Raw genomic sequence first — 22967 nt, forward strand, 5'->3', positions numbered from 1 at the left:
AAGGAAGCTTTTGATTATGGATTGATAAACAAAGACCAAACCTTGAGAGGTTAGGTTTATCATGTATGGGTCATGTTCATACTCTTGGATTATGTTTTGTATTTGAATGTTGATTCATTGTTCTAGTTGACATATCTTCTAGGAGCTTTGGATTGCAATCTTTACTTAATTTAATCCGTATTTTTTATTAGTGTTTTTCTCATTAGTGTTTATAATAGTAAATTAAGTGGCTAACTAGTTACTAGTTAGTTTATTGTCTTTCTGTGCTTTAAACCCTAATCTTCCATCTTTTTAATTCCTTATATTTTTGCATTATCGGTAATCTCGATATGATTGCTTATCTTGGTATTAGGGCACGTTTTGGATTGTTGTATCAATACTTGTATCAATACTTGGGTCTTCCTTTTGATTATCAACTAATATGACAATCAAAAAAAAAAGTTCCAAAAAAAAAACAAAAAGGTTACTGTTCATCCGTGTTAAAATTAGAAATCGTATACATTGTTCTTCACTGTTTCATTTAGAAATTGGAATTCCTTGTGCTCGTTGTTGATTTTGGTTCTGAGATCTCCGATTTACTGAATTGAGCTTGAAATTCGAAGTTGGTTTGAGAATTGAAACCTAAATCGACCAACAACAGAAATCGAAAATTGGGAGATTTGCTCCGAATCGAAATTTTGAGCTCGAAATATATTGGGTGTGTCCTAATCTTGTTGGTACAGCTTGATTGAGGTGAAATCTGAAGTTAGGGCTCGATTACAACTGAATCCGAGCTGGTTGCTAGGGTTTTGGGTTCGAAACTTCGAACTGATTGTCGACGAGGAAGACGACACTAGGTCTTCTGATTTTGGGGATCGATTCTCAAGCTATTCTGAAGCTGAATCTGAAATTTGGATTAGATTGAAGTTTGTTTGAGTACGAAAATTTACGATATCGACTCGCCGAAGAAGACGACTTGTGCTTGCTGAGATTAGTTTCTGGGGGTTTGATTCTCTGCTTGAAAGTAGCTCATAATTCAAAATTGATTCCACTTGGTTGAGCTTTGGGAGAAAAATCACTGCTGAGGCTTGAGGATCCTAAGAACACCAGTTGCAAATTTGAAGAACTTCGCGGATTGATTCGACTCGATTCGAGCAACTGGTAAGAAGAACACTTGTAGAGCTAGTGATTGCAATTCATTCGTCGCAACAATTCAGGTTTGAGTTCTTCTTGCTGTGTTCTTCAAGTTCTGGGAATTGAATATAGCTTCTAATTATTGTTGTAGTCCTAATCCATCGAGTGCATGGTGTAAGCTACTGTTGGGTTTGATTATCTTCTTGTTTAATTCGTAAAGTCGACTCAAGGTTGTTATTGGTTCAAATTACTGTTTTGTTCTTCTGGAAATTCAGCTGGGATTGTTGAACTGATTTTGTAAGTTTCACTTGATGAATAATGCTGTTGTGAACCGAAATTTCGAACTGAGTAATGAACAATAGCTAGTGTTGGGAGTGAAATCTTCAGTTGTTTAGCTCCCAATTTTTTTGTTTTGTGCCTCACACAACCGACACTAGTTGTGTGAGACCTCTTTTTTGTCTCACAACTGTGCGGTCCCAGAATTTTTGTGGACCCATATGTGTAAGATATGGGTCCACAAATATGTGAGATAAAAAGAGGCCTCACACAACTAGTGTAAGTTGTGTGAGACACAAAATAAAATCACTCGAGTGTTGGTTTGAAACTATCTGCTGTAAATTTATTTGAGAATTATTGAACTGGTTTTGTGAGTCGACTTGTTTTAATTCATTGCTTCCATATGAACTCTTTAGAAACAACTTTGGTTGAATTCTGAAACTCTCGAATTAAAAACAGCTTCTGGTTTCTGAACATCTGAGAGTGGAGTTGAGACTGTTTGGTTCAGTTCTATTTTGAAAGGCTTTAAGTTGAGTTAACTGAGTTTGAGTGATTGTTACTGAAACACTCTGTTAATAGCTGTTGCATTTTGAAGAAAGGCAGATAATTGCTTCAGGTTTGGGACAACATATGTGCAGATAAAGTCTGCTCAGCTTAGGCATTCTGTTCAGAACTTGCACCAGTTATTTGCTCCAGTTATCTGCTGAAATTGAGCAGTATTTGACAGCATTCCTGCGCTATTTTGAAGCTGCAATTTCTGCTAAGTTTGAGCAGAGTTCTACATTGTTTAACAGCAAAATTACAGTTGAGAAATGTTTCTGCCAGCTACATTGTGAACCAGTTCTGCTGCTGAAAGTTTGAGGAGGATTTTTGTTAAGTTGTGAGTCTCTTTTGGGCTGAAATTCATCTAGATTTTTGCTGTAGTCGGGGGTTGAATTTGGAGGGTGTTGACTGAGGAATTGACTATAGTGTTTGAGCTTAATTTCTGCCGGTTCAACTGCAATTTCCTAGACTGTGCAGCTGCAATTTCCAGCTTCAATCCATCAATTTCAGTCTAGTGAAAACAGCTCAAAGACTTTCAGTTAAAATTCTGTACTTTTGTGGTTATTTTGGGCAGGATTGAGCTATAGTTTGGGACTTGATTGAAGTTGGATTGCAACTAGAATTGGAAGTTCAGGTTTGCAAATCTGTCTACATTTACGGAAGTGGCAAATCTTGGCAAATCTGTCCAGTTCTTGCAAAAATGACCAGCTTTACAAAAATAGCCAGTTTTGCGAATATGACCACAGTTTGAAAAAGTGTCTAGTTTTGTAGTTTCTTTTCTTTTCTTTCTTTCCAATTTGTAGTAAACTAAACGCTAAGCTAGATTAACTTGATGTTAGTTCATATTGAGTTTATTTCTAGTTTCTTTGTGTGCCTTATTTTATTTCGTGCCATTTCTTTCGTGTTTTTCTCTTTTAATTTCATTGTGAATTGTTTGGCTCAAGTTCGTTTGCTTTTAGTTGTGCTTTCTTTGGTGTCACATAAATTCCATTCCGAACCGATACTTGATTACCTACTTGGATTGATTTGAGAACGTTGGTTGTGAAGAGAATTTTTAGATACCCTTGTGTGGAAAAAGGCTTGAGTGGTGAGTTCAATTGAGTGAGGTCGCAAAAGCCTTCGACAGTGTAAACACAAGTGTTGAGTGACATCTATATTGAGTGAAACACTGAGGGAGTGAATAGTGAGGTCTTATTTTTGACTAACCAACTTTCTTGCTTTAAGTTTTCTTTTGTAGGTACAAGGAGTCATAAGGGAGGTATGGATGGTTATGTCGGTTCTTCTTATGAAACTATTTGTGCTTCTCCAAGTGTTGGAATCTTTTATGATGAAAGTGGGAAAAGATAAATTTGAGGCATTATGTAGCGAATGTAGAAGGCTATGAGGGTTGTTTGGATGCTATAGGTAATCACTATTCGACCAACTTTATTGCTTCTTTCTTTGTTGAATGGTTGGGATTGAGTTGTATTCCAAGGGAGCCGCCTTATGAATTTCAGGGTGCGTGGGTGATAGAGGTGTGATGGTTACTATAACCAAAGGAGACCTTGGTTTCTTGATCATAATCTTCCAATTGATGTAAAGTGGAATATGTATGTGGTTGATCTAGATGGAAGGGGACATTCCTTCATTCCTAAATACTTTGAGGATAAATTGGTGGAAAGGCAAGATATTGGACATGGAGTTTGGAGTGCAAATCAATTCACAAGTCATTCTCCTAGTCCAAGGAGAGATTATGATGTTTATACTATGCCAAGCCAAGTCGTGTCTTTTGATGCTTGTTATAATGCACCTTGCACTTATCCGCCACCCCACTACCAACACCAACTACAACCCCCAACCACACTTCAACCTCCACAAGTACATCAACTACAACCTTATCAACCTTCACCACAACCTAGACCACCACTAACTCTATGTCCACAACATGTGCCTCAAGCACCACCAAGGAGGGACAGTCTCCCTCCTCCACTACCATACCACCTCAAGAGCCTCGAACGATTAACAACCCACTTTTTCAACATGATCATGAGACCACCTTGAATGAGTTGGACAACATCCAATAAGTTTTCAGTGACGAATATAGGGGGGATGAAGTGAACTAAAGGGGAAGAGGCCAAATGAGTTTGAGAACATCATTGAAAAATGAAAAGAGAAAAAGTAAGGATGAGAGACAAAAGAAAGAGAGAAGTGAGGGAGAGAAAAGTGACAGCTCTAGATTGGAAAAAGGAGAGAAAGTGTGGAGTGAAGTGAGTGAGTTGTCACAAGAAAAGAGTGAAGAACTTTAAAACAAAATGAGAGAAAAGAAAGAGGGAAAACAAAAAGAGAGTGGAGATTTTCCTTATTCTAATGCTACTAACCTTTCTTCTTTCTCTAGTTATTTTGTATCTTGTGTAGGGACTTTTGGAGAGGAGACATCAAGTGAAGTTCAATCAACTTTGAAGAGCCTGAAAGAAGATCAAACTACCTTTTCAAGAGACCTTATGGAATCCATTGAGCAAGTGCAAGGTAAAGAGAATACTTTAGAAGTGCTTCAAGGTAAAATAACTTATCCTTCTACTTGTAGTACTTTAGTTGATTGTGGTGACACTGTGAGTTTGAAAGATAGCTATGACATTGGTGAGTTTGATTTTTCTTTATCTTGTGATGTGAAAGATAATGGTGGCTTGCAACTAGTTAAGAGTTCTTGTGTATTGTTGGATGCTTCTCGCTCTTTGTGTAACGACTCTTTAGCTAATGATGTGACTGATGTTGAGTCTTATGATAGTCCACCTTCGGGGATGATGAATGTGATGATTCTTTTGACTCTACTTGAACATTGTTGGAAGCAAGTTTTGAACTTTACGAAGAAACGAGTCAAGAAGAATGCTCTATTTCCAATCCTTTCGAAGAAAGATTCAATTGTTATGATGAAATGAGCGAATGTGAGTGTGGTAATGATTTGGTTGCGAGTAAAAAGGAAAATAAAGTTTTTGATGCTAGCACTAGTATTAATTGCTTTACTTATCTTATTCCTACTTTTGAAAGAACATTCTCGTTAGATTTTGCTAATGCTTCTATGAGAAAAGGTAAGAATGTTTCTTTTGGTGGTTTGATTGATCATTGTGAGCAAAAAGAACCTAACCTTATTGATTATTTTGTGAAGGTTCAATAAAGGAAAGTTGCTAAGGGTAAGGAAAGTCTTGAAATTAACACTTTGGCTTATTATTCGTCAAGAGCTTTTTCGTTTGGCCGAAAGCAAGAATGGTATGTACACTTGGCTTATGCTTATCTTGTGTTTATCTAAGGCCATTGAGGTAAAGATGCATAACTTTGAGTATTTTGATATTCTTTGTATGATTATTCAATGATGAACTTGGCCTATCTCTTAAGTTGCCATGTGGAGTTGTTGTTGGAAAGTATATGGATACTTGGGGATTAAAGTTTGTTTTTGACCCCGGAGTTGTTTCTTATTACGGTAAAGTGTCTTTCTTTGGATGGGAGGTATACTTTTTATTGTTTCTTATGACACTTGGTTATACCATAAAAGTGTGCACTTTGTTGAGCGTTTTACAAAATTATGTTTTTGTTGGAAGTATGAGACTTTCTACTCTCTTGATTCTTCTCATGGCTATTATTTTCGTTATAGTCAAGTTTGTGTCATTTATGTTAAAGATGTGTTCTTTCTAGATTATGACACTTGGCTATATCATAAGAGTGTTACTTTTGGGTCATACTTGTCTCCATTACTAGTCTCTCATAAAGTTGTAATATGACCTCATTGATTAAATTAAACAGAAAAAATTTACACTTTACCATATCTAGAAAAGGTCAGGTAAAACCTGACTGTTATAGTTGTAAAATTAATTACTACAATTTGACTAAATTTTCCATTATAGTGAATTAGATTCAGTGTCCATGTGTGAAATTAGTTCTCCAAAACGTATCTGAGACAGAGCTCATTGGATCAAGGAACATAAAGAGATCTTTTTAATAAGGTTCGAGGTAAGGCAGATAAATTGGTTGAAGCTGGAGGGCAGTGCAGAAGTAAGCTAAGAAAGATCAAAGAAAAACTCAAAACCTATCATCGCTTTTCGACAGATTGTTAATTACGTCTGAATCTACATTTTCACAGTAGTCAGAAGGGGGTTGGCGAGGAGGGGGAAGGATGTCATATTAATAATCCATATACCTACTTAGACTATAATTTACACCTTTAGGAAACCAGTTCAATAGATCAAAACAACAATAGAACGCGACATATATTTACAATCTCTGTACAGCAATGTGTGATAATAGACGACATTAAACTATTGATATTTCACTTTATCGTATTTTTTTCCCAATTTCTTTGTCCATATATTTGCTATTCATGCTTATTTTTTACTTTTTTCTCCGGGTGCGCCTTTTTTCATTAAAGCCCACGCTTTATTGCGCTTTGCGCCTAAAGCCCCAACGAACCTTAGAGCTTTCTTGCACTTTTCGCCTTTGATAACACTGGCTTGGATATAATTATCTTTCTTTTTAATGCTTCTTAATTGAGATTTTGCTACAAAGTGGGATAGACAATCAAGTAATTCATATCCTTCTTATAACCAGTTTGTTTTGGGCTTTAATTTTTAAAGTTGAATTTTGGGTCATGCATTTATTCAAATTAGAGCTAAATCTTTCAACTGATGGAGCACTATTTTGTTAGAGGTTTAAAAGGCTACCTACCTCTTGCTACCTAATAATCAGTTTTGTAAGAAAAGGTTTTACTTGTCAAAAAAGGGGGATGGGTGTATAAGAATAGTGTTAACACATGGTTTGATGTTCTAATATTGATCAAAGCTTCAAGAACAATGATGTTCCAAGGTTCATTCTACCCATTTGTATTCCTCATACAGCTAACCGTAATTTGCTTGTAAAAGATTAGTTCCTATCCTATAGGATCCACTACCTCTCTACTTGGAATAACAGCTTATTCTTGCTTGCTTAGGCTCTTATCTCTCTTGACCTATCAAGATAGATAGGCTATCTATAGTATATGAATAAATGTATAAGTTCATCAACAAGCTGTCTTTATCTCCACTTCTATTCACTATTTCCACTTAGAAACCCTCTACGTTTGTATACGATAAAAATTTGGACTGTTGCCTTGTCAAATTTGCGCAGCTTATTTGGGAAGAAGGTTGATCTTTGATATATAAAATATGGCTTACTCTTTCTTCAATCGGGTTTCTGTGGTTCAGTAATAGATGTACTGCAAATAATTGGACTGTTGCTTAGTAGTCATATTAAGATTCAGCTCATCTATCTAGACGTCAATTTTGCAAATCATAGTGATGTACTTTCAAGGTTTTGCACCTCTCAAGTACAAAGAAGAGAGAAAAACAAAAGCACCCCGCTAAAGTTTTTCACAAAACTAGCGGAAGCGTTCTTCAAACTCACGTTAGAAGAATGTAAGATGGAAAGAAACCTCACCCACACGTTCCCAATCCCGCATGATTGCAAGAAGCGTTGAACAAAAGAAAAACAATGAAATAAAAAGTAAATCATGTTTTTGAAGCAATAGCTTAGAAAAACTAATCACCAATGTTTATTTTCAGCATATTAAGCCCTTTAAATAGGCCTTACAATGAGTAAAATTGGTAAGGTTAAGGAAAACTAATCCTAATTAGACTAGAATAAGAATAAGGCTAAGAAAACCTATCCTAACTAAAATAGGAAAAAGAATTCTAGTAGGAATGGGATACCAACTAACAATCCTAGTTTGACTAGAACTACAAATATACTCCTACTAAAACAAGAATTAAATTACTAGGAAACAAGAAATAACAAATCCTAATCTTTAAGGAAAAGAAATCCTAATCTTGGATGGATTCTTCGCTTCTTGAATTTCTTGAATTTTTAGCATTCTTGATCTTGCATCACATAGACCAATTGCCAGTTGTAAAATAGAATTGTTGAAAGGAAAAATGGAAAGTTCGGAAATAAATAAACATCTGAAACTTCTCTTGAAGAGCCAAAGCTTGTAAATACAGTATTAGTCTTTCAGATAAATTCCTTGGGAATTACAGAGTCTGACAGGACTAGGTGCATGCTGAAGCACGTTATGAAAATACCATACAACTGAAAATTGACATACTTAGTGGAAGTGGAGTCAGTGGCGGAGGGAGAGTATAACTTACGGGTTCGGCCGAACCCAGTAGCTTTCGTTCAAACCATGTATTTGTCTTAAAAACTTCATTGAACATGTATAAATTATTTATTTAGAACCCAGTAACTTAAAAGATTTAGGATCCCGAACCCACAAGTTTCAAATCTTGGCTCCGCCTCTGAGTGGAGTACCATGGAAGATGTATAGGAGTAAAAGAACTACACCAAAAAAGAAGAAGATGAAAGTTAAAATACCAGAACACTCAAACATGTGAAGGATTAGAGATGCAAAAGCATCAAGTGGCAGTTTAGGTTCTATTTCAAGGTTGCCCTCTATTTTGAACCGCCAAGCTCAAAATAAAATCTGGAACAATCTTGTTATGTACTTTTTTTATGTGAAGAGAAGTTTCTTTCTAAGTTTCTTGTACCCTCAAATCATCTTCAACTTTTTTGTTTTTGTTATGTATTTATTTATTTAGTTCTATATTTTGAGTCAAAAAGTGAGAAGAAATTTGGTCTCAGTCAAATTCATGTTAGGAAATGTCTCCAAAGTATCCAATTTGTGACAGTCCAACTTAATCTGTCATAAGATATTTCTAAGGATCCGAAGGATAAGTGGTTTTTTCCCCCCTTGTTTTGTATTTCCTTCTTTTGTGGGTCAATTATGTTCAATCCTTGTCGAGACTAGTGTGGATGGATATACATGTGCAGTGCTATGGAATTTGGTGTTTATCATTTGGATCTTAAATTTTCTCTTAGTACTTGCAGGATAGCGAAGTGCATCGTGGGAAGCAATTGTATCAAAATGAGGAACGCTATGCTGCCTTAACTCATATGGTATAGAAAGAACTTTGCATAATTTACTGCTGTGGTGACTCAGTTTCTATTGTTGTACTATTTGTTAGGTGGTCTGATTAATGTCCTTGGAGGCAGTTCCTCTTATTGTGCTATTTGTTAGGTGGCCTTTTTTATGTCTGTGAGAAAGCACGGGAGAAAATAATATTGATATTATTAACTTGTGTTAAAACACGATACAATGAGCCCTATATATATATACACACAACATATCCTACTCCTAATACATATTGGATTAGGGTTATTTACTCCTATTTACATAACTATTCTAACACTCCCCCTCAAGCTGGTGCATATAAATCATATGTACCGAGCTTGTTACATATGTAGTTAATACGAGGACCAGTGAGGGACTTGGTGAAAATATCTGTAAGCTGATCATTCGACTTCACAAACTTTGTAGCAATATCTCCCGAGAGTATTTTTTCTCTAACATAGTGACAGTCAATCTCAATGTGTTTAGTTCTCTCATGGAACACTGGATTTGACGCAATATGAAGAGCAACTTGATTATCACACACAAGTCCTATCTGACTAATCTCACCAAATTTCAACTCCTTGAGCAACTGTTTGATCCAAATTAGCTCACATGTCGCCATAGCCATCGCTCGATATTCTGCTTCTGCACTAGACCGAGCAACCACATTCTGTTTCTTGCTCTTCTAGGACACCAAATTTCCTCCTACTAAGACACAATATCCAGACGCAGAACGTCTATCAGAAGGTGATCCTGCCCAATCAGCATCTGAGTATCCAACGATCTGCTCATGGCCTCGATCCTCGAACAATAAACCTTTGCATGGAGCTGATTTTATATACCGAAGAATGCGAACAACTGCATCCCAATGACTATCACACGGAGAATCCATAAACTGACTCACAACACTCACAGAAAAGGAAATGTCAGGTCTTGTCACTGTAAAGTAATTTAATTTACCAACCAACCGTCTATATCTTGCAGGATCGCTAAGAGGCTCCCCCTGTCCTGGCAGAAGTTTAGAATTCGGATCCATCGGAGTGTCAACAGGTTTACAACCTGTCATTCCTGTCTCCTCAAGAATATCTAAGGCATACTTTCGTTGTGAGATCACAATACCTGAGCTAGACTGAGCGACCTCAATACCCAGAAAATACTTTAGTTTGCCCAGATCCTTAGTCTGAAAGTGTTGAGAGAGATGTTGCTTCAATTTAGTAATACCATCTTGGTCATTGCCGGTAATAACAATGTCGTCAACATAGACCACCAGATAAATACAAAGACTCGAAGTAGAATGCCGATACAATATAGAGTGATCAGCTTCACTCCGAATCATGCCAAATTCCTGGATAACTGTGCTGAACTTACCAAACCAGGCTCGAGGAGACTGCTTTAGACCATAAAGTGACCGGCGCAAGCGACATACAAGGCCACGAGACTCCCCCTGAGCAACAAACCCAGGTGGTTGCTCCATATAAACTTCATCCTCAAGATCACCGTGTAAAAAAGCATTCTTAATGTCCAGCTGATAGAGGGGCCAATGGCGAACAACAACCATGGATAGAAAAAGGCTGACTGATGCTATCTTAGCCACGGGAGAGAAGTTATCACTGTAATCGAGCCCAAATATCTGAGTATATCCCTTGGCAACGAGACGAGCCTTAAGACGATCAACCTTACCATCCGGACCAACCTTGACTGCATACACCCAACGACAACCAACAGTAGATTTACCTGAAGGAAGAGGGACGAGCTCCCAAGTACCACTCGTATGTAAAGTAGACATCTCGTCAATCATAGCCTGTCGCCATCCTGGATGAGACAATGCTTCACCTGTAGACTTAGGGATGGAAACAGAGGACAAAGAAGATAGAAAAGCATAATAGGGTGATGACAAACTATGATAACTCAAACTGACATAATGGGAATTAGGATTAAGGGTGGTCCGTATACCTTCCGAAGTGCAATCGGTGTACTAGGAAGAGACAAGTCCGCAGTAGGAGCAGGGTCAGGTGCACGACGTGAATCAGCTGGGTCTGATGCTGGGTGCGGACAACGATGATATGTCAAGAGTGGTGTTCCTGTGACAGGGAGTCTAGGAGGAGCCACACTAGACTCCTCAACGGTTGGAATGGGTAAGACTTCTGTAGCGGAAGGTGAAGGAGGAGCTCTAGTAGACTCGGGTAAGACTTCTGTGGCGGAAGGTGAAGGAGGAGCTATAGTAGACTCCTTAAAGGTCGGTATAGGTAAGACCTCAGATATATCAAGGTGGTCAGAATGGTCAGAAGAGGTAAAGAAAGGTTTAGACTCAAAAAATGTGACGTCAGAGGACATAAAGTACCTACGAAGATCAGGTGAGTAACAACGATATCCCTTCTGAACACGAGAATAACCAAGGAAGACATACTTGAGAGCACGAGGAGCTAACTTATCTTTCCCAGGGGCTAAGTTACGAACGAAACAAGTGCTCCCAAAAACACGAGGGGGAACAGAGTATAAGGGTGATTGGGGAAACAATACTGCATACGGTATCTGATTCTGGATGGGAGAGGAAGGCATCCGATTAACTAAATAACAAGCTGTGAGAACTGCATCGCCCCAAAACCGCAACGGAACATGAGATTCAATGAAAAGTGTGCGAGCAGTCTCAATGATGTGCCTATTCTTTCTCTCTGCAACCCCATTTTGCTGAGGGGTATAAGGACAATAGGTCTGATGAATAATTCCTTGAGAAGTCATAAACTGCTGACATTGAGAGGATAAATATTCTAAGGCATTATCACTGCGAAAAGTGCGAATAGAAACACCAAATTGATTTTTAATTTCAGCACAAAAATTTTGGAATATAGAAAACAACTCAGAGCGATCTTTCATTAAGAAAATCCAAGTACTTCTTGAATGATCATCAATGAAATTAACAAAATAACGAAATCCCAAGGTTGAACTAACTCTACTAGGACCCCCTATATAAGAATGAACTAAAGAAAAAACAGACTCTACACGACTCTCAATACTACGAGGAAAGGAGGCTCGGGTATGTTTCCCGAGCTGACACGACTCACACTCTAATGTAGATAAACTAGACAAACTAGGCACCATCTTCTGAAGCTTGGATGAGCTTGGATGTCCTAAACGTCTGTGAATAAGGTCCGGAGGATCTGTAACTAGACATGCCTTGGAGGAATCGAGTGAGTTAAGGTAGTAAAGGCCTTCTGATTCAAGTCCTGTTCCAATCGTCTGCCCCGTACTGCGGTCCTGCATAATAAAGGAGTCATCAATAAATTATATACCACAATGGATGGCACGAGTCAAACGACTAACAGATGCAAGATTAAAAGGACAACCAGGGACATAGGGAACGGAATCTAGAGTGACAGAGGGTAGGGGATTTGCTTGTCCAACTCCTTTTGCTTTGGTTTGAGACCCATTGGCTAAAGTAACAGTGGGAAGAGACTGTGAATACGCAATATTTGACAAAAGTGATTTATTACCAGAGATATGATTAGAAGCGGCTGAGTCCACAACCCATTGTCCAAGAGTACTAGACTGGGAAACACAAGCAAAAGAATTACAGCAACAGAAGTATCAGTCTGAGCAACAGAGGCTACTTGTGGAGATGTCTGCTTACTTGCTCGATACTGAAAGAACTCATTATACTCCCCTTCAGATAAAGAAAATCCCTGGTTACCTGTAGTCTCAGTCTGAGCAACATAAGCATTTTTGGGTGGGCGACCATGTAAAGAATAGCACACGTCACGAGTGTGTCCAAGTTTATGACAATAAGAGCACTTGGGTCTAGATCTTCCAAAACGACCTCCTCCTCGTCTATTCTCCATAGTATGAGATGCCCGATTGTCCACTGACCGGGATACGAGGACAGATGAGTCAAGTGTCTGTGATGAGCTCACCGGGTGACTTGGTGCTGCGGCAAGGCGAAGTAATCGAGAGAATAATTCATCAACTGTGGGGACAGTCGGACTAGCCAAAATCTGGTCACGTACTGAATCAAGGTCAGTAGGGAGTCCAGCGAGTGTAAGAACTAGAAACATCTTCTGTCGTTGCTCTTGTTGCTTTTCAATACTAGCAGAAACTGGCATCAACATCTCAAATTCTTCCATGACTGCCTGTACTTGTCCCAAGTAAGTAGACATATCCAATTCCTGTTTCTTCAAGCTTGTCATTCGCGATATTACATCATAGAAACGAGATATATCATTAGTGTATAAATTACGAGCCTTTTCCCAAACTAAATAACATGTTTGGAATGGACGGAACAAGGGCATCAACTTGGAATCAATAGATCGCCACAGGATACTACATAACTGAGCATCGACCTTCTCCCATAGTGTTTTGGCCTTTTCATCACCTTCGCTAGCCTTTTGTGTTAAATGATCTTGAACTCCTTGACCTTTACAACACAACTCAACAGAAGAAGCCGAAGCCAAGTAGTTTGAACCTCCCATTAAAGGTTCTGAGGTAATCATAACATCGGAACTGCCAGAACCCGGGTTTTTAGACCCGAAAGCATCGACTCCCAAAGACATTGTTGGATTATCACCAAATAACAGAAAGAATCAACTGACAACTCGCTGAAACAGATGAAGGAAACACTGTTTTTGCCGGAAAATTACTGTATCTGCCGGAAAAAATCAGTGTAGTCGCCGGAAAAACTCAAAGTGGTCGGAACTAAAAAATAAAATTATGGATAGGCTCGGGTTTTGAGGGCGAGCCAACTGTTCTGAAGGAACGAAGTCAAAAACTGCCCGAAAAGTGGTCGCCGGAATTGAAGCACGGCGACTTTCCCGGATATTTTCTCACTGCTACTCTGATACCATGTGAGAAAGCACGGGAGAAAATAATATTGATATTATTAACTTGTGTTAAAACACGATAAGCCCTATATATATATACACAACATATCCTACTCCTAATACATATTGGATTAGGGTTATTTACTCCTATTTACATAACTATTCTAACAATGTCCTTGGAGATAAAGCAAGATAATGGGTTAAAAAAAAAGACCCGTCTATGGAGGAAAAGAGAAATAGAGAATCTTCCTTCTCTGATTCTTATGGATTTAACAGAAAAAGCTGTTGAAGGAACCGAAAGTAGTAGTATGGCTTAAGCTAGAGTTAATATGTACTCATGTGCACTCTGAGCTTTAAAATGTCTTAAAGTGCAAACAGTTAGCCATTGCTTAGGGACCTCATTTTGCTTAGACGGTTATATGCGTTTTCATACATATATAATGTACTGTAAATTGAGCAGGTAAGACGTTAAGAGCCATTTTTTCTCGTTTCATAACGTTCACGGTTCTCTACTGCCAAATGTGCCTAAACTAGACTTATAGTAATTGCATGTCTTGTAGTGTGTTGTCTTCTAATATTTTTTTTTTACTTTTTCTTATTCCCCTTCCCTCTATCTCTTGTCTCTTCTTTGATGTTAGTAACTACCATGATTATCTTATCATAGCAAGGAAGTTTTGTCCAGTACTTCTGAGTTCTGAAATCTACATGAGCATAGCTATTGCTTTAAATCTGGCGCTTTTCTCTGAGAGACATTGGATCATATTTATCTTTATTCCATACCTCTAGTTATAGCACCTTGCCAATTTATTTGAACCAACTATTTAGGTGGCTTCTCATGGACTGGATCGTAGTTCAAAGGTGCTTCGTCAGACGAATATTGGCACTTTTTTCATGCTTTAGTTCGACTGTTTCGTAAGGTCTGGTAAAGGTCGTTTCATGATCGCCATATTCGGTATATTTGTCTTTACTTACTGACAGGTAGTTTATCTTTATTCTTATCTTGACTCTTGCAGGTTAACTAGGTCCCAGGAATTAGTCAGAGATGGTAAAAAGTTATCAGCTGTCTGGTTCTGAGTTTTGACTCAGACACAGCATGTCCAATGTTCTGCGGTCTGCTACTGTCTAATATACAGATTATCAAGGTTAGTCTATAATTTTGACGTTTTCCTATTCTGAGAAACGTTCGCTTCAGACGTAATGCAATCTGTGAATAGATCAGTTTCATTTGCTTGTCTTGGAAGCAGGGTTCTCCAGACAGTTCCTTTTTGTGATTATTCGTGATTAATGGTACTTATATTCCTTTTTTTGGTACAAAGTTAAATTATTTTTCCTGATATTTCAGTTAACACTGTTAATGAAGTGCCTGAGCTAAAAAACTTAAAGCCATGTTAATGAAGTGGCTGAGATTTTAAAAAATGATTTCCAACAAATGAACTCCAGACTTGGCACCAAAATTCTAGGTGGAGGCTCAAAATTGGTCACTGAGATTTTACAATAAACAATGCAATCTTGGGCAAGGACAGGCACTCTATTGGGATTTTCTGCATAGTAGGGCATTCTAGGAGCCTCGTGGAAAAATCAGAGGTCTTAGACCAACTTGATCCTAAATACAGGGATATTTGGCATCCTTGTCTGTGACTGTTAGGTCCAAGTTTTACATGATTTTAGCGAGTACTGGTTTCAGATAGTGTTTGCCAGAAGTCTTCTTATTTTGGTTTAGTTTGGTTAGAGTTTGTATGTCAATTTAAGGATAAGAATGAGATATAGAGAACATTTAATTTTAGAGGCCCCCGTTTTATCTTAAGAGAGAAATTATTGGGTATTGGGATGAAATGGGCCAAACAGAAGATGTTTTCCTTTTGAGGTTTCATATGAGNATTGTTCTGTTGGTTCTGGAATAAAGCACTGAAAGCTCTTTCTTTGGGTTCGTTGATGTATTATGGTTAAAATTTTAATTACATCTTCTACAGATTGAGCTGCCACACTTCTAACAAAATTCGTATGATCGCTAAAATTGCAAAAGTGCATGGGATAGGTTTCCAATGGAAATCTTTATTTTGTTTTCCCAACTTTGGGTATCGAGGCATCGAAAGGTAAAACTTTGGGTATCGAGGCAACGGAAGGCAAGCACCGCAGTAGGATACGATTCTTCTCAAACGGCTATGGGTGTCTTTGTTTGTGCCTGAGTAAGTAATTTGTCGACGCCCACAATGTGTTTGTTTTATTTAGTTAATGACTTGTTAAGTCTATTAGTAGTGGAGATTTATGTGATGGTTGTGATATTGTCTTGCACAATCATAGCATCATTATTATAGATCTTTTTAGAAAAAAAAATTCTCTTTATTGTCTGGTTTGGAGCTCTTGTGTTATTTTTTCCCCTATTGTCCTCTCTGTACTGTACAATTTTGCTGCCTCAACAATAGATAGTTTCATGTTGCAGTATTCTTGGGGATCATATGCTCATTATTCAGGTCTTATTGGCGATTACTATAGTTATTCACTAAAAATTATTCAGGTCTTATTGGTGATTGCTAGAAATATTCACTTGAAAAGGAATATTCACTAGAAATATGTAAAATATAACATAAGTTAGCGCACATCTATGGTAGGCACCATGCGTGAATTAGGTCCTTGAACTATACTGCTTTTGGAGGATCTAATTTTAAATTTTCTCTTTATACTTGCAGGATAGCGAAATGTATCGTGGGAAGCAATTGTATGAAAATGAGGAACGCTATGCTGCCTTAACTCATATGGTATAGAAAGAACTTTGTATAATTTACTGCTGCGGTGACGCAGTTTCTATTGTTCTACTATTTGTTAGGTGGTCTGATTAATGTCCTTGGAGGCAGTTCCTCTTATTGTGCTATTTGTTAGGTGGCCTTTTTTATGTCTTTGGAGATAAAGCAAGACAATGGGTTTAAAAAAAAAGACCCGTCTATGGAGGAAAAGAGAAATAGAGAATCTTCCTTCTCTGATTCTTATGGATTTAACAGAAAAAGCTGTTGAAGAAACCGAAAGTAGTAGTATGGCTTAAGCTAGAGTTAATATGTACTCCATGTGCACCTCTGAGCTTTAAAATGTCTTAAAGTGCAAACAGTTAGCCACTACTTAGGGACCTCATTTTGCTTAGACGGTTATATGCGCTTTCATACATATATAATGTACTGTAAATTGAGTAGGTAAGACGTTAAGAGCCATTTTTTCTCGTTTCATAACGTTCACGGTTCTCTACTGCCAAATGTGCCTAAACTAGACTTATAGTAATTGCATGTCTTGCAGTGTTGTCTTCTACTATTTTTTTTTTTTACTTTTTCTTATTCCCCTTCCCTCTATCAGTTGTCTCTTCTTTGATGTTAGTAATACCGTGATTATCTCATCATAGCAAGGAAGTTTTGTCCAGTACTTCTGAGTTCTGAAATCTAAATGAGCATAGCTATTGCTTTAAATCCGGTGCTTTTCTCTGAGAGACATTGGATCATATTTATCTTTATTCCATACCTCTAGTTATAGCAGCTTGCTAATTTATTTGAACCAACTATTTAGGTGGCTTCTCATGGACTGGATCGTAGTTCAAAGGTGCTTCGTCAGCCGAATATTGGCACTTTTTTCATGCTTTAGTTCGACTATTTCGTAAGGTCTGGTAAAGGTCATTTCATGATCGCCATATTCAGTATATTTGTCTAATTGTCTTTACTTACTGACAGGTAGTTTATCTTTATTCTTATCTTGACTCTTGCAGGTTAACTAGGTCCCAGGAATTAGTCAAAGATGGTAAAAAGTTATCAGCTGTCTGGTTCTGAGTTTTGACTCAGACACAGCATGTCCAATGTTCTGCGGTCTGCTACTGTCTAATATACAGATTATCGAGGTTAGTCTATAATTTTGACGTTTTCCTATTCCGAGAAACGTTCGCTTCAGACGTAATGCAATCCGTGAATAGATCATTTTCATTTGCTTGTCTTGGAAGCAGGGTTCTCCAGACAGTTCCTTTTTGTGATTATTCGTGATTAATGGTACTTATATTCCTTTTTTTGGTACAAAGTTAAACTATTTTTCCTGATATTTGAGTTAACACTGTTAATGAAGTGCCTGAGCTAAAAAACTTAAAGCCATGTTAATGAAGTGGCTGAGATTTTAAAAAATGGTTTCCAACAAATGAACTCCAGACTTGGCACCAAAATTCTAGGCGGAGGCTCAAAATTGGTCAATGAGATTTTACAATAAACAATGCAATCTTGGGCAAGGACAGGCACTCTATTGGGATTTTCTGCATAGTACGGCATTCTAGGAGCCTCGTGGAAAAATCAGAGGTCTTAGACCAACTTGATTCTAAATACAGGGATATTTGGCATCCTTGTCTGTGACTGTTAGGTCCAAGTTTTACATGATTTTAGCGAGTACTGGTTTCAGATAGTGTTTGCCAGAAGTCTTCTTATTTTGGTTTAGTTTGGTTAGAGTTTGTATGTCAATTTAAGGACAAGAATGAGATATAGAGAACATTTCATTTTAGAGGACCCCGTTTTATCTAAAGAGAAATTATTGGGTATTGGGATGAAATGGGCCAAATAGAGGATGTTTTCCTTTTGAGGTTTCATATGAGGACCAAAAGATATGATTAAAAATCTATACAAATAGCTTTATTCCTGGTTTAATTTTACTAATCCACATGGATTTTTTTTTGGGGTTGGGGGTGGGGTGGGGGTGAGGGTTATTAGATCTTTAAATTTGCAGTTCTCTTGGAAATCTTTAGCCATCCAAAACTCTAGTGTATGAATTAACCTGTGAAATCTGAGTAAAATGACTGGACTACGCTGCATCAGCCCCTCTGTTCCTTTTCTAAACTGATGGTAAAAATTTGAATCGCTTGAATTAACATATTTCTTTACGTTCCTTCGCGCACCACACCCCTCCCCCCAACCCCGGTAAGCCAAAAAATATGCTAGCCTTAAGTTCTGTTATGTTAGTTTTTAGTATTTAATCATCTATATAGTTGAGCTAGATGAGTGTCCTCAAATTTGATTTTTTTGTTTGCATCTGGTTTCCAAGGCAGTCCAAGTAAGCATTTAATTCTTTGCCATTTTATTCCCTATGTTCCAAAATCATTATCCAATTTGCTCAGTAATAGTTAAAGAAAACTGAATTTTCTGAATGATAGTTGGACAGGTAATCAAAATGAAGTTGCATAGTTTCTGTGCAGGGTATTGCCGGGGACAGGGTAACGATAGCTGATATGTTATGCATTCAAGATGAGTTTGCAATATTACAATCTAATATGATGTTTCACTAGATTTAATTTAGTTTTGGAAATCTAATCAAAGCATAATAGTTTGTTAAGAATCAGAAAGGTTTAACACGGAAAATTACTAATAGAAGACGTCTAGAATAATTCTGTTAAGTTGAGCTGAACTTGGTGATAGATATGCTGCTAAATAAAAAGAAACAAAAACAACATTGACGTGCTAAGTATCTCTCCACTTTCATTCATTTGTGGGTGGGATGGACCTGTCTCATTGCCATCCCATCCCGCATTCATGTTGCAGTCTCTACTGCTGCTTCTGCATTGAGATTTTCTGCTATAATTTTTTACAAAATGTTGTTGCGGAAACTTTCTTAGTGCCTCCCTCTGATTCTTCTTTTGTTTTGACTGTCTAAGTTACTGCAACCTGCAAGCACCTGATCAATCCAGTCATTATTTTTTCCTGTGTTACTTTGTTCTCGTCTTCTTTTCTTCACAAGGAAATAGAAAAAATCCCTTGATGGTTCAGATTTGCTAATTTATGGCATGCTTAGCGTAGTTATTTTGCTAACATATAAACATGTGGCAGATAAATAGGCTTGACATCTGTGGCAGAGAAGTAGGATTTGCTTTTACCGGAAAGGGATGTTTCGTAGCTCATGAAAGTGACTTTGGTGGAGCGGCTGATAAGAATTACACTCATTGGCAAGGAAAAAAAGTATGCCTTAGAGCCTTGATGCGACACTAAAGTGCCCACAAAGCGAGGGGAAGCGCTCAACATGTTTTGAGCCTCGCTTCAGGGCTTAAGCGCGCCTTTGACAACACTGATCCAAGCCCACCATGAGGCACAAAAAGGCCTTCAAATATTACTGAACTCAGGGCTGCTCAATTAGAACATTATATATATCAATTATACACAAATACCACGTTTCAAATTCATGTTAGTTTTTCCCCAGGATTTTAGAAACTTCGTACTTCTTTGGAGTGGCCGGAGAGTATCCTATCATCATCTTATAAAAAAATCACTTTTCCCGTTCTTCACCACATAAATCTAAGCTCCAACATAGCCCCAAAAAGAAAAAGATGGAAGATGAAATAAAGGAATAGAACAACAAATAGCTGTTCCAAATCTTCGAGTGAAAAGAAGATATTGCTACCAACGTTTGAAGTAAAGTCTTTCTTCTGCTATGAGCTGGATCCATACCCCCAAACCAAAGTTGATATATTCACTGGCGGCAACACAGAGAAGCAGCAGAAGAAGATGGATGTCAGGTTAGTTATATAAGAGAGAGAGTTTGGCATTGCGAAAGAAAGACGGAAGAAAAAGGGATGGTGATGGGAAACATCCTTTTGGTCAATATGAAAAGTGACTTGTCAGCAGATGACTACAAAGAGGCGACCATTTATGACCAGAGTTCCAACTCTACTTTCTTCAGTTTGTGGAGAAAAGCACGGAAAATAACTTTGGTGCCTTACTGAATTGACTCCAATTTGGGAGGACTTTCTTGAGACTTTCAGTGGTTTCTCCTTGGGTGAGACGGTCTATTTTCTTCCTTCCTCCATATTTTTAAGAATGTATATGAAGAAAAAAAGATTGATGTTAACTAAACACTAACCGTGTGCAATCCAAGTCCTTTTACACTGCAAGGATAGCTAAACCACTGACTTACCTCTTCACCAAATGCGTCCAAGTATGGGGAAGGCCATAATGCCTGATGAGCGGATTTTTGAAGTAATATTGTGGTTTTCTGTCATGAAAGGACAATCATAAAGTCATTCTACTTGCCCTAAAAGACGGCATATTGCATCAGAAAGATCAAGACAAAGAAACAAGACAAAAAGGAAATAACACTTACTCTGACTAATAAGAACACCCCAGTACCCGCTCCACAAATCATTGCATGTGTTTAGCACCCACTTTCCCTGAAGAAATCAAATGTCAAACAGAATTTCAGGGGCTACTAGAAGAATAAAAGAAAGATGCACTGCAAGTGCATTTGTACCCGCAACATGACTTCCAATTCGGAGAGCACAGTTTACCACGCAGCAAGCACAATGCAGGCTCCTCCTGTACAACTCCACAGTCTGGACAGTGCTGTTTAATATACCTGAAAGTAGCAGAACATTCCAGGGTTATAAAAAGATAGTTTAGACAAGTCAAATAATGTATGTAAGCATGTATTTACCAACCTCTGTAAGAGGTCCTGGCAAATATGAGGCAAAAGCATCAGTTTAAATGGGACAACAGGGGTAGAATACAAAACACTCTTTAGACTATGAGCGTCAAACTGCTTGGAGAAACGATGCAACCATCTTGGAACCACAAAATGTAATATGTTATCATTAATAACATCATCAAGTTGGGTAATCTTAAATAACTTTTCCAATTTTTCAATCTCAGTGAACTCATCTGCAATTTTTTCACCACATTCCATTGTTTCAGCCATGGAATATGGTAATCCATCTAAAACTTTATTCCCGTCACTAAATGGTTCTGATATAGAAGAACGAATTAGTTTCCGCAATAATGCACATCTTCTTAAATAAGGAAAACTCTAGCTACGAATTGCATCTTTGATGTCACAAGTTTCAATATGAATAGAATCAAAATATCTATAAGCAACTCCATATTCCTCCATTATTCTGTAGACGTCAGTAATCAGAGAATCACTGCCTCTTGACTCGGTCAAACTAGTTTGCCGCTTTCTGCAATAGGTAATTATTATAATCTAAAAAGAAAAGAAATGACTTAGCACCAATCAAGCACAAAAGACCTAATCTGTAGCAAAGATAACGATTGGACGAAGAAAATTTGCAATAACCTGAGTGATAGTGACAACATAGAAAAGATGAACAAGAGACAAGAATGATTCCTCGCACGACAGAAATGGGCTCAGAAGGCAATATAACACCTACATTAATGATAAAAAAGCATCATGTGCAAGAACTGGATCAGAAGCTCGTTTCCAGAACTGAATATCGGGGTACTGTAATTCTGTTTCAGAATATTCCAAAATGTCTTGCATATTACCTGCAAAGCACACCAACAATAATAAATTGCTTCTAGATTCCCCTGACATCAATTACCACTATATTCATGTTCCCAAAATCTCAACTTAATCCTTTACAAATAATAGGATCATAAAAAGTAACTTATGGAGCAGGAACCGTACCTCCAACAGATGGACTGCCTGGAGGCTCATTTGCAGAAGTGCCTGAGCATATAGACTCTGCAAACAACTGATACCTCTTAACCTCAACAAGACAGTAAGTGAATTGTTTGTCCGTGTCCTTTGTACAATACTTAGTAACAAGGCTAATATAAAACAGTTTGAAGCTTTGAGTTCTTTGTATAGGGCATCAAGGCTGTAGTTTGGAGCTAAAGAAGTCGTCACTGATCGAGCATCAATTTCTGTTGATACAAGCGAGTACTTGAGTGTGTCAAACAAGATCAGAGAATGACTAAGCCTACGGGATTTTGAAATCTTATCCTTGTCTGGGAAATACATTTCACATAATACCCAACCACAGATTCAAGATTTATTCTCATCTGCCCAAATTGCTGAAGTGGAAAACTGTGTAGAATCTCTTTACTTCTAGCAACATCATCTGCGCTTTGCAGGAGAAATAAAGCTTCTTGAAAAAGAAGTGCTGAAAGGCCTACAACATCTGATGGACTAGTTGAAACAGACTGTGTCGACCTTTTAGTGTCTCCAGGTAATGCTGGCAGTACTGAGTTGGCAAGTCCACGGCATACAGGACAGAGGAACTCCCCCTGAAAAAATGAATAAATGACAATAATTCAGCAATTCACTGCATAAGAGAGCAGAGAAGAAGAATATAAATGAGTTTCTGAACCTGATCCGGGTTTACAATATGACCTCCTTCGATAACAAGTCTTTTGGTATAACTGCGTAAAAGTTACGAGCCAATTACTGCTCTAAACTTGAGGAATTAGACGGAAGGCCAACTAAGGAGCACAATAATACATCCCGCATAGTAAGTCTCTAACATAAAGTAACCTTTTTAAGTTTGAGAA

The 22967-nt window shown here is 37.8% G+C and overlaps 1 protein-coding gene and 1 long non-coding RNA gene across 7 annotated transcripts; one reads left to right on the plus strand and one right to left on the minus strand.

The window, feature by feature from the left end:
* Positions 1-255: 255 nt before the first annotated feature.
* Positions 256-19978, plus strand: LOC109240484. Of its 5 annotated transcripts, none has more exons than XR_002070078.1 (5): positions 256-4437; positions 5075-8883; positions 14515-14606; positions 14703-14831; positions 19518-19965. It is a non-coding gene; the product is annotated as an uncharacterized LOC109240484 (long non-coding RNA). The 5 variants fall into 5 exon arrangements; XR_002070077.1 differs by having other exon boundaries at positions 256-3336; positions 3429-8883; XR_002070080.1 differs by having other exon boundaries at positions 270-5175; positions 8815-8883; positions 19518-19978.
* LOC109240483 (E3 ubiquitin-protein ligase PRT6-like) lies at positions 19811-21726 on the minus strand. 2 transcript variants are annotated; one of them, XR_002070075.1, is made up of 4 exons: positions 21119-21726; positions 20932-21036; positions 20785-20851; positions 19811-20676 (listed from the first exon to the last, which is right to left on the minus strand). XR_002070075.1 is itself a non-coding variant. In XM_019407140.1 (3 exons), the coding sequence occupies exons 1-3, from the start codon at positions 21373-21375 to the stop codon at positions 20836-20838; spliced, it is 378 nt and encodes a 125-aa protein (XP_019262685.1). In that variant the 5' UTR covers positions 21376-21726; the 3' UTR covers positions 19811-20835. The 2 variants fall into 2 exon arrangements, 1 of the variants encoding a protein (XP_019262685.1); XM_019407140.1 differs by having other exon boundaries at positions 19811-20851.
* Between the last annotated feature and the right edge of the window lie 1241 nt (positions 21727-22967).

Source organism: Nicotiana attenuata, unplaced genomic scaffold (genome assembly GCF_001879085.1).
Source record: "Nicotiana attenuata strain UT unplaced genomic scaffold, NIATTr2, whole genome shotgun sequence".
Taxonomy (NCBI): domain Eukaryota; kingdom Viridiplantae; phylum Streptophyta; class Magnoliopsida; order Solanales; family Solanaceae; genus Nicotiana; species Nicotiana attenuata.